This window comes from Somniosus microcephalus, chromosome 30 (assembly GCF_052327205.1).
Source record: "Somniosus microcephalus isolate GS21.2 chromosome 30, FLI_Smic_1.0, whole genome shotgun sequence".
Taxonomy (NCBI): domain Eukaryota; kingdom Metazoa; phylum Chordata; class Chondrichthyes; order Squaliformes; family Somniosidae; genus Somniosus; species Somniosus microcephalus.
The window spans coordinates 11,262,435-11,282,828 of NC_141016.1; the positions used below are offsets into that span (position 1 = coordinate 11,262,435).

At 53.0% G+C, this 20,394-nt stretch overlaps 1 protein-coding gene across 4 annotated transcripts in view; it reads right to left on the reverse strand.

Moving 5' to 3' along the window:
• The window catches only part of LOC147097920 (uncharacterized), a 78,761-nt gene that overhangs the window by 44,953 nt on the left and 13,414 nt on the right, over window positions 1–20,394 (reverse strand). For 3 of the 4 annotated variants that reach the window (XM_085970995.1, XM_085970993.1, XM_085970996.1), the window contains exons 2-4: window positions 7,053–7,180; window positions 4,904–5,035; window positions 2,982–3,108 (exon numbers count right to left, since the gene is read on the reverse strand). In XM_085970995.1, coding sequence (XP_085827121.1) covers window positions 2,982–3,108; window positions 4,904–5,035; window positions 7,053–7,073 — 280 coding nt within the window. In that variant the 5' untranslated portion in view covers window positions 7,074–7,180. Of the gene's footprint in view, window positions 1–2,981; window positions 3,109–4,903; window positions 5,036–7,052; window positions 7,181–8,813; window positions 8,949–20,394 lie in introns of those variants that run through there. The other variant, XM_085970994.1, reaches the window with a different exon arrangement.

Sequence of the window (20,394 nt, forward strand, 5' to 3'; positions counted from 1 at the left end):
GGATTTTCATTGGGCCGTGGAGGCGGGATTGGGGGGTTAAAATCCCGAAATCAGGGGGCACAAACCCATCCCGCCTCCATGCCAGTTTCAAAGGAGGCGGGTACCCGACCCGCACTGGGACCTGTCTCCCCGAGGCGGGAAGGGGGTTAGTGCCAATTAACTGCCTGTTAACAGGTAGTTAACAGGCAGTTTTTAGCCTAATCCTTATTTTCATTGTTGAAATGTGGGATTCCTGACGGCTCCAAACCACGGCAAGTTAGCGAGGCGGGCCGTCGGGCTGAAGGGCTTGGCGGGGTCGAGATGTCGGTGTTCAGGTGAGTGATGGGTGCATGAGTGCAGAGGTAAGTGTGTTTGGTGTGTTTAAAGTGTTTAAAGAAGTTTTACTTACCTTTACAGCCTTCCTTCCTTCAGGTCTCGGGAGTCCCTCATCTCACCGGCACAGAAAGCAGAATGGCTGCGATCTGTCAAAAATTGCAGCATTCAGCTTTCTGTTCCGGAGAGATCTCTAAATCATCCTGAGAGGAAGGAATTAACTTGGAGTACAGATTGTCAGTGTTTGACAGCTTCATACAGCTGTGAAACGCTGATATTTCATCTGTCAAAAGGTCTTGACAGATGAAATGTCAATCTGTGACGTCACCTGTTGTCGGGTGGCTCTTAATTGGCCTGCTGAGCCCACTGGGCGGGCTCAACAAGGTCAATCAAGTTAAAATCGCATGGGTTGGCTACAGCTCAATGGAGGCGGGACCACAACCCCGAAAGTTGTAGTCCCGTCTCCTACCCGACTCCTCAATGAAAATCCAGCCCGTTGTGTCAGGACGAACATTGACTCACACATCGTGTCACTTGCCATTGTGACCAAATATTTTGCTTTCCAAAAAAAAGTTCAGCATAAGTCCAAATATTGCGTTCACAATATCCAATCAATACTGAATGACACAGGGCCATCTCATGGAGTCAACACACTGGTGGCCAGCCAAGTATGTTCTTCTGCTTTGGCAGACATGGATGACCCGAGATCATCCAAAACTCTGCTGCCCCCTGTCCTAACTCGCACCAAGTCCCATTCACCCATCACCCCTGTGCTCGCTGACCTACATTGGCACCCGGTCCTACAACGCCTCGATTTTAAAATTCTCAGCCTTGTGTTCAAAACCCTCCATGATCTCGCCCCCTCCCCCCTCCCTGTCTCTCTAACCTCCTCCAGCCCTTCAACCCTCCGAGATCTCTGCGCTCCTCCAATTCTGGCCTATTGCGCATTCCCGACTTTCATCGCTCCATTTGCGGCCGCGCCTTCAGCTGCCCTAAGCTCTGGAATTCCCTCCCTAAACCTCTCCGCCTCTCTCTCCTCCTTTAAGCTGCTCCATAAAACCGACCTCTTTGACCAAGCTTTTGGTCACCTGCCCTACCATCTCCTTATGACCACATATCCGCAGCATATCTAAGACTGCCTCTTTCCACCTCCGTAACATTGCCTGTCTCCGCCCCGCCCCAGCTCATCCGCTGCTGAAACTCTCATCCACGCCTTTGTTACCTCTAGACTTGACTGTTCCAACGCACTCCTGGCTGGCCTCCCACATTCTACCCTACGTAAACTTGAGGTCATCCAAAACTTGGCTGCCCGTGTCCTAAAATGCACCAAGTCCCATTCACCCATCACCCCTGTGCTCACTGACCTACAGTGACTCCCGGTTAAGCAACGCCTCGATTTCAAAATTCTCATTCTTGTTTTCAAATCCCTCCATGGCCTCGCCCCTTCCTATCTCTAATCTCCTTCAGCCCCACAACCCCCGCCGAGATATCTGCGCTCCTCAAATTCTGCCCTCTTGAGCATCCCTGATTATAATCGCTCAACCTTTGGTGGCCGTGCCTTCTGTTGCCTGGGCCCTAAGCTCTGGAACTCCTCTCCCGAAACCTCTCCGCCTCGCTACCTCCTTTAAGACGCTCCTTAAAACCTATTTCTTTGACCAAGCTTTTGGCCATCTGCCCTCATTTCTTACATGGCTCGGTGTCAAATTTTGTTTGATAATTGCTCCTGTGGGACATTTTACTACGCTAAAGGTGCTATATAAATGCAAGGTGTTTATGAGATTACGGGTTATCGATTCACAATGGCTCCTGTGGAGAGGGAGGGGAGGGGGCGGCAGGAGAGCAGCATTCGCTGCGCTTAGATACATGGTCTGGAATTTGATCGATTCCCTTTGAGAATCGAGGAATATTTATGGGGTACTCTCCCACAGGACGTTAAATAGCCGAGGCGGAAACCACGGTTGGGTTGATTGCACAGGGACTGCGGAAGAAATGTCCCAAACAAACGTTTCTAATTCCATGGCTTTTTTTAATCCCCTAAAAGGATCAACAGACACTTTCAAAACACACATGGGTCAGGTCACCAGGCAGTTCCCAGTAAAGGGAAGCCCCCAACTGTCGGAACTCAATAAATCTCCATTTATGTAATGGAGTAATTGTGTCAGATGCACAGTCAAGATGATGCACTGTATTACACTATCGTAGCATTGATCAGCACGATTCCTTATCTCTTGATAACATTCATTATCGAATCAACGGCAAGTGTGTTTACTCTAAAACCACCCGCCCGCCAACCACCCCCTCAGGTCAGACGCAGCATACATCAGGCACAGAGTAAAGCGCCCTCAGCTCTGGCTCAACGTGCCTCAGTTCCAATCTCACAGCTGCGTCAGTGGGACCTTCTTCCCATCTCCCACACCCTGTGGCCTCAGAGGGAGATTTGCCAATTGAGCGGGGCATTCGCTTAGTTTTGGCACTGGGCTCCATCCCCACCAAGAGGTGGGCTGACACTGCCCCAAGCAGGGATGGCTATAGGCTAGATTTGGACTCCGTTCCGAGGGGGCAGGGATTAACCCATTGCACCATCCAGTCCTCCTTGGGAATTTTTGTTTGTTTGTTTGTTTAAAAACTTGGCTGACCATTTTGCAAGGATGCCATTTCTTTTGCCATACCCTCTCTGCTGTGCTGTGCGGAATCATCACAGGCGAGTCCCTGTCCGTTACTGTGGTTGTTGTACTGGTCCTGTGCTTGCCTTGGGAACATGGACTGATAGTTCATGGGCAGACTTGAGAATTGTCTCTGAAAATACAGAACATAGAATCACAGAATGGTACAGCACAGAAGTAGGACATTCAGCTCATCGGGTCTGTGCTAGCTCTTTGGTAGGGCTATCCAGTTAATCCCACTCCCTTGCTCTTGCCCCATAGCCCTGTATATTTTTTCCCTTCACCTTAAATCTGTGTCCTCTGCTTACCGACCCTTCTGTCACTGGAAACAGTTTCTCCTTATTGACTCGATCAAAACCCTTTGTGATTTTGAGCATCTCTATCAAATCGCCTCTTAACCATTCTCTGCTCTAAGGAGAACAACCCCCAGATACAACAAATCTGACTGGCTGCTTACACAGACTCTAAAAGAGGCACCGATTTAAAGGTCCCATCCTTATGGGGTTTTGTCGTATTTCGTGGGATTTTCAGGAGAGAACACACAGGGCAAGGAAACCCTGGGAACCGCATGTCTGTGCAAATTTCCAATCACCATGGAAATAGCTGCCGAGGTGGTCACACACTCCACCAAACGTAGGCGGCCATTTTGTTTCAGGCTGGGTTTCTGCGGCAACAGGCGAAAGGCCATAAAATGGAGAGGATTGGGAATTGAGAAAAGCAGAGGCGAGAGAGGAAGACAAAGAGAGGAGGTAAAGGAATATAAGACACAGAAAGATAGAAGAAAGAAGCAAAGAAACAGTGAAGAGAAGCAAAAAGGAAACATTAACTTGTAAATTTACTGCGCTTACATTTTTATACAGCGCCATTAACATAGTAAAACGTCCCGCGGCGCTTCACAGGAGCGATTATCAAACGGGATTTGACACCGAGCCACATAAGGAGATATTAGGACAGGCGACCAAAAACTTGAGGAGCGTCTTAAAGGAGGGGGAGAGAGAGGGAAAGGTTTGGGGAAGGAATTCCAGAGCTTAGGGCCCAGGCAGCTGAAGGCACGGCCACCAATGGTGGAGCGATTAAACTCAGGGGATGCGCAAGAGGCCCGAATTGGAGGAGCGCAGCAATCTCGGAGGGTTGTAGGGCTGGAGGAGGTTACAGCGATAGGGAGGGGGGGGGGCGAGGCCGTGGGGGTCTGAAGACCTTTGCACACAAACAACAATTTCAGTCCTTATTCCATTTCCAATCAGGGGCAAGAACATAAGAACTTTTAGGAACAGGAAAGGACCGTCGAGTCCAATGACAGATCTCAATCCCACTAAACTACTTCTCACCTGATCCCCATTTGCCAATCTAACAGTCACTGCACCTCAAAGTCACTGATTTTATATTGAGCCCTTAAGAGATGTCTGAGATATGAGAAGGTGCTCGATAAGTAAAAGATTCTTTTTCCTTATTCCAACTTCCTTACTTTAGAAGTTGACACCCAGAATGACCTTTGCCCACGAATCTCCTGCCTCTGATTAGATAATTAAATTTGCATGCAGTACCTTACGTAAAGTCTATCAACACTTCTTTGCAGCAAAAAAAAATGACATTTGAACTCTATCCCACTGCCAATCACCCCAGAATCTTATTTCTCTTTTCTTAACCGCTGCCCTGCACTGGGCTGATGGTTTTATAGATTGATCCACAAGCACTCCTCAAACACGATCCTAATCAACGGACTGCTCCAGGCCCTTTTCTTTTGGCTCTTTGCTTCTGTCCAGCTTATTTTACACAAACATAATTGTATCTGGCGTCTGTTGGTCACCTGAAAACTCTACATCTGACTGCATCGCTCGCTATTCCCTATTCTTGGGAGATTCAAATCCATAGTTGGCGGGAAATGACGCCAGGGACAGGGGCTCAGAGACTGGCAGCCAGGTACTCACATGGCTCTCGTCGGGGCTTCCTCGATGAGGTGGTCTTCTGTGGGTGCTGCATCCTTCACACGGGGCTGGGCCCTCGTCTCCAAGCACCGTCACCTGAATCAGACTGGGCTCCACACTACGGGCGTCAGGGATCTAAGCACAAGGACACCAAGCTTTCAATTGTATTACATCGGATTTACAGCGCAGAAACAGGCCATTCGGCCCAACTGGTCCGTGCCGGAGTTTATGCTCCACACCAGCCTCCTCCCACCCCTCTTCATCTCACCCCATCAACATATCCTTCTATTCCTTTCTCCCTCATGTGTTTATCTAGCTTCCCCTTGAATGCATCTCTGCTATTCGCCTCAACCACTCCCTGTGGTAGCGAGTTCCACATTCTCACCACTCTCTGGGTAATGAGGTTTCTCCTGAACTCCCTATTGGATTTATCTAGTTTTGGTCTTACTCTGCCCCCTTGTTGGCCTGATGCACCCTCCGTGCCTGGTACACAAACGGCCAGCCTGTTCCTACTCTCTAATTCCCATTCAGCACTTGGTGCAAGGCCAGCCAGTGACGGTCAAATGCCTTCCCCTGCTTCTCCTCGGCCCCTGCACCCGCTGACGACGCGGCAGCGATATGCAACCTGGCGCCCAAGGTGCGGGTGTAGCCTGCCTTTCCGTCACTGTGGCTGTCGGCTGGCCTGCTGTTCCACAACCCCCCACACTGAGCCCCTATCCGTGCCCTGCCCAACACGGGCATGGAGCTCAGTGCTGTTCCGGTCCCTCCAACGGAAAAGGCGCGGGAACTCCATTGGGAAACAGGGATATCCCGGCCTGCTTACAAGAAACGAAAGGGCCCGGTCACGACAAAAACTGTTTAGCGGTACACTGTGGGGGCCGGTAATATTGTTCCCTGTTCCTCTGGGTAGTTGCCTGGCCTTGATTGAATGGCGGGCGGAGCAGGCGCGAGGGGCTGATTGGCCCACTCCTGTTCCTACGCTTGTTTGCTTGGCACTGCCCCGTGAGGTGACTGGCCACAGACCAGAGGCCATTCATCAGTCTCTATGTGTGTGTGTTGCAACATCCTGGGGAGTGGCCCTCAAGCGAGACATTGATTGGAAATGTGCTCCTTGAGAAAAGCTTAGTGAGTAACACAATACTGGGTTAGTCATTCTTTAAGACGCAGCTTGTAAATTGATGTATTTCCAAATTAAAAGGAAAAAAAACCTCTCATTTATATAGCGCATTTCATGATCTTATGTACCACAGCATTTCACATGCAATGAAGTACTTTTTGAAGTGGAGTCACTGTTGTAATGTAGGAAACGCGGCAGCCAATTTTGCGCACAGCAAGCTCCCACAAACAGCTGTGATAATGACCCGATCATCTGCTTTAACGATGTTGGTTGAGGGATAAATATTGGCCCCAGGACACCGGGGATAACTCCCCTTCTCTTCTTCAAATAGTGGCCGTGGGATCTTTTACATCCACCTGAGAGAGCAGACGGGGCCTCGGTTTAACGTCTCATCCGAAAGACGGCACCTCCGACAGTGCAGCAACTCCCTCAGCACTGCACCGGGATTGTCAGCCTAGATTTTGTGCTCAAGTCTCTGAAGTGAACAAAAGAATTAAGAGCAGGAGTTGGCCATTCGGCCCCTCGAGCCTGCTCCGCCATTCAATAAGATCATGGTTGATCACCGACCTCAACTCCACCCTCCTGCCCGATCTCCATATCCCTTGATTCCCCTAGAGTCCAAAAATCTATCGATCTCAGCCTTGAATATACTCAAAGACTCAGCATTCACAGCCCCCTGGGGCAGAGAATTCCAAAGATTCACAACCCTCTGAGTGAAGAAATTCCTCCTCATCTCGGTCTTAAATGGTCGACCCCTTATCCTGAGGCTGTGACCCCTAGTTCTAGACACTCCAGCCAGGGGAAACAACCTCTCAGCATCTACCCTGTCAATCCCCCTCAGAATCTTGTATGTTTCAATGAGATCACCTCTCATTCTTCCAAACTCCAGAGAGTATCGGCCCATTCTACTCAATCTCTCATCATAGGACAGCCCTCTCATCCCAGGGACGTGAACTCACAACCTTCTGACTCGGAGGCGAGCGCGCTACCCCACGGAGCCACAGCCGACACGGTGAAGAATGACATTTCCCTCACCTTATCGTTCATCACGATCATCGTGCTGCAGAGACTGGGGTGCAAGGCCCGTGCATTCGATGCGGCCAGCAGATGGCGCCGCCTGTCTGGCTCGGCGAGGTCCCTTCAACAGCTGCACTGGCGCAGACCTGTGGAAAGATCAGAGGGAAACGGTGAACGCCACCTCCAACAAACGGGCTTCCCCTGCTGGGCTGAACCACACAGGCCAGCTTCAGGGTGGTGGCACCTGCGGGGGGGGGTCACCATTGACCAGAAACTTAACTGGACCAGCCACATAAATACTGTGGCAACAAGAGCAGGTCAGAGGCTGGGTATTCTGCGGGGAGTGTCTCACCTCCTGACTCCCCAAAGCCTTTCCACCATCTACAAGGCACAAGTCAGGAGTGTGATGGAATACTCTCCACTTGCCTGGATGAGTGCAGCTCCAACTGTAATGTATGTACCTTTAAGGGGAGAACTACTTTTTACAGCTCCTGTATACTGTAGTACCGGCAGTGACCACATCTGTATATAAACCCTGAGTAGTGACCTGTACACTTAGTTCTAGAGTAACCCTCATTCAGTAAACACCTGTTGAATCGTTCCCTGCAGTCTGTTGTCTGATTATTGAAGGACACAACATTAAGATACACGGATCTAACACCAACAACACTCAAGAAGCTCGACACCATCCAGGACAAAGCAGCCCGCTTGATTGGCACCGCATCCACCACCTTAAACATTCACTCCCTCCACCACCGGCGCACCGTGGCTGCAGTGTGTACCATCTACAAGATGCACTGCAGCAACTCGCCAAGGCTTCTTCGGCAGCACCTCCCAAACCCGCGGCCTCTTCCACCTAGAAGGACAAGGGCAGCAGACGCATGGGAACACCACCACCTCCAAGTCACACACCATCCTGACTTAGAAGCATATCGGCCAATCCTTCATCGTCGCTGGGTCAAAATCCTGGAACTCCCTCCCTAACAGCACTGTGGGAGCACCTTCACCACACGAGACTGCAGCGGTTCAAGAAGGCGGCTCACCACCACCTTCTCAATGGCAACTAGGGATGGGCAATAAATGCCGGCCTTGCCAGCGACGCCCACGTCCCATAAAAACGAATTAAACAAAAGGAGAGCCACGGTTGGCCCTGCGCCTGGGAGGCAGCTGTGTGGAGGGGTGGGAATGGGAACTGGGGCAATGCAGCATCAGGCGCGTCCGTGATGCTGTCCACAGCCAAATAGCCTGCTAACACCGGGCGCATCCCTGCCCCCACCACCCACACCTCCAGCAAGAATGAGAAGCCTCAGGTTAGGGGAGCGAAGGGTTTAAACAAACTGTCGGGGCTCCAGTTATCCTGCATCCACTGACTATTGTGCCTACCCCCTGATCTTGCCATTGTGTGTTGCCAGACAGGAATTCAACTCAGACACAGAGCTGCTTCTCCATGGGGATGGAAAATTCCCAGGAGGAAAATAATCATTTGAAAACGTCGGCATGCACCAGATGCCCAGTTTTTTTTTTCGTGCCCCCTTTTAGTTGTGTTGAGAGCTGCGGCCTACCCAAGGCTTTCCAACCAAGGTTTCTCGGCGGTGCTGCAGCCCTTGGCGGATGCTTTCAGGAGCCCGAACCAGCGCTCCTGTATCTGCGCGGGAGTCTTGCGTGTAACTTTGCGATCTCCTGCCCTAGGATTGTGATCTGACGCCCGTGTGCGCGCCGCTAACTCCCGATACTGCTCTTGCCGGGGAAACTAAGAGAACGCAATGGAGACAAAAATACCCCGGCTTTCGCAGCGATTGTCAAAGGCCTCCCCGCCACCACAGCTGGCTCTTGTTCTTCACGGGAGACAGCAAGAGAAAACTGGCAAATCCCACTGCCAGATGTGCTGCGGAGAGAGAGAGAGAGAGAGTGGAAAACTGTACCTTTTTGCTATGTAAGCTTTGGCAATATGGTTCTCTGTAAACTTTCATGCCAATAAAGCATTTGAATTGAATTGAATTGAGAGAGAGAGAGACTGGGGGGGGGAGAGAGAGACTGGGGGGGGGGGAGAGAGACTGGGGGGGGGGGGAGAGAGACTGGGGGGGAGAGAGAGAGAGAGAGAGAGAGACGGGGGGGGAGAGAGAGAGAGAGAGAGACTGGAGAGAGAGAGAGAGAGAGAGAGAGAGAGAGAGACTGGAGAGAGAGAGGGAGAGAGACAGGGGGAGAGAGAGAGAGACTGGGGGGAGAGAGAGAGAGAGAGACAATGCAAAGAAACCTACCTGGAACATTGGAACAAAATAACCGAAAGCCAAAGCAGATTAGAATGTTACCGGGCCCTAAAAAGAGATTATAAACTGGCAGACTACCTCACGACCATCAGAGACACAAAACAGAGACAGACCCTCACCAGGTACAGACTAAGCGACCACCAACTGGAAATTGAAAAAGGCAGATACAAGAAATCCTGGCAGCCTAGAGAGAATAGAATATGCGATCAATGTCTGGCCGGCGAGGTTGAAACAGAAATGCATTTCCTCCTAAAATGCGAAAAATTCAACACATCAAGAAACATATTATTCAACAAGCTAAGCCAAACAACCCCAGATTTCAAGGAATTGGATGACCTGTCAAAATTGAGATTAGTCCTGGGAGAAGGAGACAGACCATACCTTGGGGCCAAATATGTAACAACATGTCACAACCTGAGGACTGTTTAAAATTAAGACTGTTTAAAATTAATATTGAACGTACCAAATGAAGTACAAAGACTGTTTAAAATTAATATTGTTTAAAAGTAATATTGTATGTACCCAACAAATGTCAAATCAATTGACACCTACAGAATGTTGGAAAACTGTACCTTTTTGCTATGTAAGCTTTGGCAATATGGTTCTCTGTAAACTTTCATGCCAATAAAGCATTTGAATTGGAATTGGAATTGGAGTGTGTGTCTGAGAGAAAGAATGAGAGAGTGTCTGAGAGAGAGAGAATGAGAGAGTGTGAGAGAATGAGAGTGTGAGGGAGTGAGAGAGAGAGTGTGTGTGTGTGGGAGAGGGAGGGGGAGGGAGGGGGAGGGGGAGGGAGTGTGTGGGAGAAAGTGGGAGAGAGTGGGAGAGAGTGGGTCAGAGAGACAATGAGAGTGTGAGAGAATGAGAAAGTCAGAGAGAACGAGCGAGTCAGAGAGAGAATGACTGTGAGAGAGAGAATGAGAGAGTCAGAGAGAATGAGAGAGTGAGTGTGTGAGAGAGAATGAGAGAGAGAGAGAGGGAATGAGTGTGTGTGTGTGTGTGTGTGTGTGTGTGTGAGAGAGAGAGAGGGAATGAGTGTGTGTGTGAGGGAGAGAGAGTGTGAGAGAGAGAAATAGAGAGTGTGTGCGAGAGAGAGAAGGCGAGAGTGTGTGAGAGAGAATGAGAGTGTGAGAGAGGGAATGAGTGTGTGTGAGAGAGAGAGAGAGAGAGGGAATGAGTGTGTGTGAGCAAGAGAAAGAATGTGTGTGTGTGAGAGAGAAAGAAAACTGAGAATAAGAGAGGCATCTGAGGTTGAACACTGTTTAGAGTCCAGCGTCCCATGTGGCGAACACAGCTTGCCATTTCCAAGTGCATGCGCGGAATGACACCTCAGGAGCAAGGCTGGTGACCGAATCGCACGCCTCGGATTTACTGACTGCTGCGCTCAGATGTTTTGAACTCTGATACGAGAATCCCTATGGGCCGGCAAACATCTACTCAAAACATGCTTTCATGGAAGTGATCAAGAGTCGACGAGATGTCCTTGCAGGGCGTACTGCGCACAGCGACAATGAGAGAGACAGGCCCCCCATTACAAACACAAGGCCCAACGCAGAGGGGGAGAACTGGCCAGGGATTGGAATTATAATCCCCAAAACAATTGGTACAAATTAAACTAAAAATAAAAGCATTAGATCGACTGTAAATGGCTTTCATTATTTTTTTTTTACAATCTTGCCTCAGCATTGTGTTCTCACTCAAACAAACAGAAAGAGAACACCAGCCCCCCTCCTCAGGAAACCTATGCTCCATAGCTTGCAATACGTGGCTGGATAGGCTACGAGACCAGGGGGGCATGAGAGGACAGCGGTTCCCAGGCTGCAGCCAACTTTCTGGAAACTCTAGGCCCGAAGCCTAATTTTCTTGGCAGCCCTTCAAGTTCTATCGCAAGCAACAGCCGGGCCCCTCTCATTCAGACACAGGCCCTTCAATGGACAGGCAGTTGTCGTGTTCGCCGGCTCCTGAGATTTTTAAGGTCACGTTTCCCCCCCCCCCCCCCCCGCCCGCTCAAATGCAAGAATTGGTACGAATAGCAAAATACTGCAGATGCTGGAAATCCGAAATAACAACAGAGAATGCTAGAAAAACTCAGCAGGCCAGGCAACATCCGTGGAGAGAACCTTACCATCCTTGGCCTCTTGCATTGTTCCACGGAAGCTCAGCGTAAACTCGAGGAACAACAGCTCATCTTCCGATTAGGCACTTTACAGCCTTGCGGACTCAATATCGAGTTCAACAATTTCAGATCATAACCTCGGCCCCTATTACATTTTTACTTATTTTTTATCCACAATTTTGTTTTGGCCTTTCCCTCGCCCCCCCCCTTTCTTTTTTCTCTCTCTCCCACACGGCAGCTGTCTCCCATTCTGCCAGCGCATTTCACACCTAATCTAGAGCCGTCTTTTGTCTCCACTAGTCCTATCACCATCTCGTCTCGTGTTGAATACCTCTTAATGTCTCTTCACTTCTCTTTTGTTCTCTCCCAGCCCGGCCTCTCAACCTATTTCATTTCCTGTGCCTCTTTAGTCCTGACGAAGGGTTTCGACCCGAAACGTTGGCTCTATTTCTCTCTCCACGGATGTTGCCTGGCCTGCTGAGTTTTTCCAGCATTCTCTGTTGTTATTTAGCAAGAATTGGTTGTTTGTTTACCAGTGTTTGCAATGACGTTAAGATGGGGTAAATTGGATGGGAGTTTCCCTCCATGGGAGTTTTGTGTCAAAAAGATATCTGCTTTCCCCCCCACCCCCTCGCATTTCCTCCACGGTAGCTCGGCTGGTGAAGGCCCTGCCCCCTGTGGTGGCACTGAGTCACACTGACTAATGGCCACAGGTTCGATCCCCCCAGTCTGTGCTCAATTTGCTGCTCTTGCTGAGGGAGGGAGATCATCGCGTCCTAGGTGGCCCCCCCTGGGGTAAAGGGGGGGGGTAAGTTTAAAGTAATCAGGGTTCTTGCTCCTGGTGACCCAGAGGGCTGGTGGTGCCCATGGAACTGAATCCCAGTAAGAGCCAGTGATGTCAGGAGAGGGGGGGGGGGGGGATGGGGAAGAACAAACGTACTGCCTTTGCCCCTTCCCCCTCCCTCGTTTCCTTCCATCAGTGTTTCTTCATGGGTGTAGGGTGAAATGGAAAATTCTAGAAATACATTTATCCAAAGAATCTCTCTCAGAAAATAGCCACTTAGGGCTTCTATTTAGTTGGCTAATTAGTGAAAATCTTCATCCCCACGCCCCCGCCTCTGGTTTTCCCCCTGCGCTCTCCGCCTCTGGTTTTCCCCCCGCGCTCCCTGAAAGCTGGGTATTATAATTTCTTGTGGTGCCTGTCGATGCGACTTGTCTGCTTCCAGCTGCTTTCTGGCTCAAAATTTTCTACAGTCACATTTTTGCCTTGTATTACGGTTAAATTCTATTATTACTGTATTGTTACCCTGGAAAGCAAGAAAGATGAACACTGCTTTGCTCATGGGCAATCTCTCCCACACCTTTGACCTTCGACTTGTCTCTGACCCTCACAATCTACCTGGCCTTTCTCAGTGGATTGTTAGATACTGCTCGTGCTTCATTCTTGTGACACCATCGGAGTTCCAGGCTTCCTACTCCAATCCAACCCTCTGCAAACCAGCAAAACCGACAGCCCGGCCAAACCCCAGCTGTGAACCATTCACTGGGGGCATCACCACAGGCTCACCGGATTGGTGCACCATGTACTGAGGCACACCTGATTGGTGCACCCCGGATCGAGGGTCATGTGATTGGTGCACCATGAACTGAGGCTCACCTGATTGGTGCACCCGGATCGAGGGTCATGTGATTGGTGCGCCATGAACTGAGGGTCATGTGATTGGTGTGCCATGCCCTATTAACCAGGTTCATATATGAGCCTGCGGTGATGCCCCAGTGTACAATTCACAGCTGACCATCTCGGTTGGTGTTTGGCCAGGGTTGGTAGGTTTATGGTGCGCCAATCGCATGAAGTGCACATCAGTTTATGGAGCACCGATCTCTTTCTCTGGCATCCCACTGTACCAACTGGGTGAGGTCCTCTCTTTGGTATCTCACTGTACCAACTGGGTGAGGTCCTCTCTCTGGTATCTCACTGTACCAGCTGGGTGAGGTCCTCTCTCTGGTATCTCACTGTACCAACTGGGTGAGGTCCTCTCCCTGGTATCTCACTGTACCAGCTGGGTGAGGTCCTCTCTCTGGTATCTCACTACCAGCTGGGTGAGGTCCTCTCTCTGGTATCTCACTGTACCAACTGGGTGAGGTCCTCTCTCTGGTATCTCGGACCTCTCTCTGGTATCTCACTGTACCAGCTGGGTGAGGACCTCTCTCTCTCTCACTCCCTGGTATCACACTGAGGTTCTGTGGTGAGAAGTTGTTGACTTTCACATAGGACAACATCCCAAGGCGCCTCGGGAGAGGGAGGGAAGAATTGAGGAAGGAGTTACAGGGGAGATGACAGAAGGCGTGGTGGAAGAGGTAGGTTTTGAAGAGCCCTTTAAAGATGGAAAGGGAGGTAGTGAAACGGAGGGGTTTACAAAAAGAATTCCAAGATGCCTGAAGGTTGTGACACTGCTGGTGGAGCTGCGAGGGGGTGGGGGGTGTACAGAAGGCCTAGGTCAGAAGAATGGGTTGGGGCGAGGCCACGGAGGGATGGTAAATGAGGAGGAGGATTTCAAGTCAAGGTGCTGGGTGAAAAAGAGTGCATAGGACTCGGGCCATAATGTTCGGGTGTGGTGAAGAACCTCAGTAGCAGGAGCCATATCTACTGTAATATAAATGGGCCGCAAGTTTGGGAATGGGAGCGAACTGAAGGAGCGGTTTGCTCTCAACCCTCACAGTGGGGAGTAACTGATACCTCAGCCACACATGGACATATTTGAACCTTTCACGAATATTATGGAAAAGAAAATGCAGGAAAGCAGGTTGGGACCTGCAATGTGGGGGCGTGCTAACTCATGAGGAGACACACGCTCTGGAGTGGCATGCAGCTAACTAGGGCAGCCGCAGGATATGAGATACAGATATACAACAGGTATTCCATGGGATACTGAAGTATCAAGCTCCTGCCAGAGCTCACTGGGTAAGTACAGTGCCCGGTGGAGGTATTGAGAGGAAGTTATTTGATCCAAACCAGGACAGAGGTGGGGGGGGCTATAATTCGCCTCAGAGCCCACTAAGCCAGAAAGAGGGAGACAATTCATTCAGGGCCCTCTTGCTGCTGACCGCAGGGGGTGGTATCGACCAAAAAAGAATGGCTTCAGTCTTCCCCCCCTGTCCTGTTGCAGAGCGGTTTGACATCCGTTGCTGTCGACCAAGCATCTGGCAGCACAGCGGGGTCAAGGTTCAAGGGGCGGCAGGGCGTCATCAGCATACTTATGCGAGCTGACCCCCACGTCTCAGGATAATGTCATTGAGTGGCTGCATATAGATGGGGAAGGGTGGGTAGGTGGTCAAGGATAGATCGGGGTGGGGTGGGGGGGGGGTGGGAGGAGAGACTCCGCAGGCGACGGTGTAGGGGTGGGAAAAGAAGCCCATGCCAGCTGCGTTGCGATAGATGGAAATGGAATCACCAAGGGCACGGGAGACAGCAACACTCTGAAGGACGTTAGAGAGGCGAGGCAAGGCAAGGCAAGGGTTAAAGTGTAGTTGGGAAGGGACTCTAGGGTCAGGGTGGGCTCGAGGTGGGTGGGTTCTTCTATTGCTCCAGGATCACCCTGGAGGCCAAAGACAACCCATCCCTCGTTTTCTCTATAGTTGACCAGCTCCTCAAACCTCTTCCTCCCCCTCCCCGCTACAGTGTCAGCCGTAGCACACTCGCCTCGGAGTCAGAAGGTTTTGGGTTCATAGTCCCACTCCAGGGACTTGTGCACATAAAGCTAGGCTGACGCCCCCAGTGCAATGCTGAGGGAGTGCTGCACTGTCGGAGATGCCGTCTTTCGGATGAGACGCTAAACCGAGACCCCCGTCTGCCCTCTCAGGTGGACGTAAAAGATCCCATGGCACTATTTCGAAGAAGAGTAGGGGAGTTCTCCCCGCTGTCCTGGCCAATATTTATCCCTCAATCAACATAACAAAAACAAATTATCTGGCCATTATCACATTGCTGTTTGTGGGAGGTTGCTGTGCGCAAATTGGCTACCACGTTTCCCACATTACAACAGTGACTACACTTCAAAAAAAGTACTTCATTGGCTGTAAAGCGCTTTGAGATGTCCAGTAGTCGTGAAAGGTGCTATATAAATGCAAGTCTTTCTTTCTTTCTGATCTCCTACACCAGGAGAACTTGGCTGAGGGGAGTACGTGTCCCTTTCAAAAACCGCCGTCACCAACCACCTCAAATACCCAACCTGACCCTAGAGACCTCACCTGAGAAAAGGTGAGCATTGGGGCCAGGAGCTGGGTGAGGAAGGGGTCAAGTGAGGAGGAAACACCTCCAGGGAAGAGGAGTTTGGGGGCTGGCGGTGGGGAGGGGTCGATGGCAGAGAAAGTAGAGATTGACATGGGACTGGGCGAGAGCGAGAGGTGGCTGGAGGCAATCAAGGGGACAGCAGGGTTGGCAGCAGAGGCAACTGTACGGATGGACTCTCATCTGTGAGACAAGGAAACCAAATCTTTCCACTTAGTGTTGGAGGTGAGTGGGGCAGGCGAGGGGTAAGAGGAGGTGAGTGGGGCAGGCGAGGGGTAAGAGGAGGTGAGTGGGGCAGGCGAGGGGTAAGAGGAGGTGAGTGGGGCAGGCGAGGGGTAAGAGGAGGTGGTTGACCATGGAGTATAAGAACGGTTGTCCTTGACCTCCAGGATAATCTCGGAGAGATACCATTCCAGTATACAACACGCTACATGTTACTATATTATATAGAGTGCCAATAGAGTTCAACACTCCTTTATATACTATAATAATATATAGCAGATACTACCTTAGTGAGTATAATGCTTAGAATCAGAGAATGATACAGCACAGAAGGAGGCCATTCGGCCCATCATGCCTGCGCCGGCACTTTGAAAGAGCTCTCCAATTAGTCCCACTCCCTTGCTCTTCCCCCCCTCCCCCCGCAAATCCGCCCCCCCCGGAGTACTACTGGATATGAAGCATGTGGATGGCCTGCTGCATTGCTCATGGCTTACGAGCAGTCTGCCATTGGGGGTGCAGGGTTGCTAAACTAGCCTGCCCCTTTAAGGCACTTCCTCGCGGGGAAATGCTCTCAATAGGCAAGCCCAGGGAATGGTCGATGTTTGTAAAGACTGGGGCCAATTGTAACCCCTTCAGGCTCCAGATCGATGACTGGGGCAGTCTTGTGTTTTTTTTTAAAGATTATTGCTCTTTAAAGTGTGATGCGATACTTGGATTCGAATGCCTGGAGTGCGAATGACATATGCTAGATGTAAAACATGGTGTTACTGGGCTGTAACACTTCTGTACACATTACACAAAATAACACGTGTTACTGAGTGTAATATTCCTCCATATATTATATAAAACACAGCATGTTAGTGGGACATATACTATACCACAAAATCATATGTTGTGGCATAATATATACCGCATTATAACCCACTGTGAATATACTATAGCATCAATACTGTTGGTGGGATATGTGCGACTGTGTGTATTATACAAGAATAATTAGTCCGTTCACAGGAATACAATATCTATATACCATAAAAGAAAGACTTGCATTTCTATAGCGCCTTTCACGACCACCGGACATCTCAAAGCCCTTTACAGCCAATGAAGTACTTTTTGAAGTGTAGTCACTGTTGTAATGTGGGAAACGCTGCAGCAATTTGCACACAGCAAGCTCCCACAAACAGCAATGTGATAATGAGCAGATAATCTGTTTTGGTTATGTTGGTTGAGGGATAAATATTGGCCCCAGGACACCAGGGATAATTCCCCTGCTCTTCTTCAAAATAGTGGCCATGGGATCTTTTACGTCCACCTGAGAGAGCAGGCGGGGCCTCGGTTTAACGTCTCATCCGAAGGACGGCACCTCCGACAGTGCGGCACTCCCTCAGCACTGCACTGGAGTGTCAGTCTAGCTTTATGTGCTCAGTCTCTGGAGTGGGACTCAAACCCACAACCTTCTGACTCAGAGGCGAGAGTGCTGCCCACTGAGCAACAGCCGACAACACAGTGTGTTTGTGATACTGTACAATGCCACTGTGTATATTATACAGAACACGCCATGCGATATGTTATAATACTGCTGTGTGTATTATGCCATGAGGCACAGTGAGTAAGCAGGATAAAACCCTGCTGTATATGTTGTAACAAAGAGGTGCCAGTGCGATATAACAGAGCTGTGTGTATTTCAGTGCTCTGAAAGGGTTAATCTGCACGAGCAGTTGAAGTGCCTGGGGCAGAAGTTGAGTGACTCTTGGCTCCAGCATGTGGCTCTGCCCGGCACTGCCTCTTGACATCCCGACAGCTTTCCCATGGTTTCTAGGTATCAATTTCCACAACTGAGAGACAAATGGGAGTATTTGCTGGATTTTGCCCCTTCCACCCGCCTCACTGGTACAGGCGCCCCCCCCTCACACACACACCTCACCCCCCCCCGCACACCTCACCCCCCCCCCCCCCCCCCACACCTCACCCCCCCCACACACACACCTCACCCCCCCCACACACACACCTCACCCCCCCCACACACACACCTCACCCCCCCCCACACACCTCACCCCCCCCACACACACACCTCACCCCCCCCACACACACCTCACCCCCCCCGCACACCTCACGTCACCCCCCCCCACACCTCACCCCCCCCGCACACACACCTCACCCCCCCCCACACACACACCTCACCCCCCCCACACACACACCTCACCCCCCCCCCCACACACACCTCACCCCCCCCACACACCTCACCCCCCCCACACACACACCTCACAACCCCCCCACACACACCTCACCCCCCCCACACACACCTCACCCCCCCCACACACCTCACCCCCCCCACACACACACCTCACCCCCCCCCACACACACCTCACCCCCCCCACACACACCTCACCCCCCCCGCACACCTCACGTCACCCCCCCCACACACTCACCCCCCCCCCGCACACCTCACCCCCACCCCGCACACCTCACCTCACCCCCCCCCACACACACCTCACCCCCCCCACACACCTCACCCCCCCCCCGCACACCTCACCCCCCCCCGCACACACACCTCACCCCCCCCACACACCTCACCCCCCCCCCACACACCTCACCCCCCCACACACACCTCACCCCCCCACCTCACCCCCCCCACACACCTCACCCCCCCCCCACACACCTCACCCCCCCCACACACACCTCACCCCCCCCCACACACCTCACCCCCCCACACACCTCACCCCCCCACCTCACCCCCCCCCACACACCTCACCCCCCCCCCACACACACACCTCACCCCCCCCCACACACCTCACCCCCCCCCACACACACCTCACCCCCCCCACACACACCTCACCCCCCCCCCCGCACACCTCACCCCCCCCCACACACACCTCACCCCCCCCCACACACACCTCACCCCCCCCCACACACACCTCACCCCCCCCCACACACACCTCACCACCCCCCACACACACCTCACTCCCCCCCGCACACCTCACCCCCCCCCACACACACCTCACCCCCCCCCGCACACACCTCACACCCCCCGCACACACCTCACCCCCCCCGCACACCTCACCCCACCCCCCACACACACCTCACCCCCCCCTCACACACACCTCACCCCCCCCACACACACCTCACCCCCCCCGCACACACACACACCTCACCCCCCCCCACACCTCACCCCCCCCCCACACCTCACCCCCCCCCCACACCTCACCCCCCCCACACACACACACCTCACCCCCCCCCGCACACCTCACCCCCCCCCACACCTCACCCCCCCCCCACACACACACACCTCACTCCCCCCCCCCACACCTCACACACCTCACCCCCCCCGCACACACCTCACCCCCCCCGCACACCTCACCCCCCCCGCACACCTCACCCCCCCCGCACACACACCTCACCCCCCCCACACCTCACCCCCCCCCGCACACACACCTCACCCCCCCCCACACACACCTCACCCCCCCCACACACACCTCACCCCCCCCCACACACACCTCACCCCCCCTCACACACCTCACCCCCACCTCACACACACACCTCACCCCCCCCCGCACACACCTCACCCCCCCCCACACACCTCACCCCCCCGCACACACCTCACCCCCCCCGCACACCTCACCCCCCCCCCACCTCACCCCCCCCCCACACCTCACCCCCCCCCCCACACCTCACCCCCCCCCACACACACCTCACCCCCCCCACACACACCTCACCCCCCCCACACACACCTCACACCCCCCTCACACACCTCACCCCACCCCCCCCACACACACCTCACCCCCCCCCGCACACCTCACCCCCCCCGCACACCTCACCCCCCCCGCACACCTCACCCCCCCCCCCACACCTCACCCCCCCCACACACACACCTCACCCCCCCCACACACACCTCACCCCCCCCACACACACCTCACCCCCCCCTCACACACCTCACCCCCCCCTCACACACCTCACCCCACCCCCCCCACACACACCTCACCCCCCCCCCGCACACCTCACCCCCCCCCGCACACCTCACCCCCCCCCACACACACCTCACCCCCCCCCACACACACCTCACCCCCCCCCACACACACCTCACCCCCCCCTCACACACCTCACCCCCCCCCCCACACACACCTCACCCCCCCCCCGCACACCTCACCCCCCCCCGCACACCTCACCCCCCCCCACACACACCTCACCCCCCCCCACACACACCTCACCCCCCCCCCGCACAGCTCACCCCCCCCACACACACCTCACCCCCCCCGCACAGCTCACCCCCCCCCACACACACACCTCACCCCCCCCGCACACGTCACCCCCCCCACACACACCTCACCCCCCCCCCGCACACCTCACCCCCCCCCGCACAGCTCACCCCCCCCACACACACACCTCACCCCCCCCCGCACAGCTCACCCCCCCCCACACACACACCTCACCCCCCCCGCACAGCTCACCCCCCCCCACACACACACCTCACCC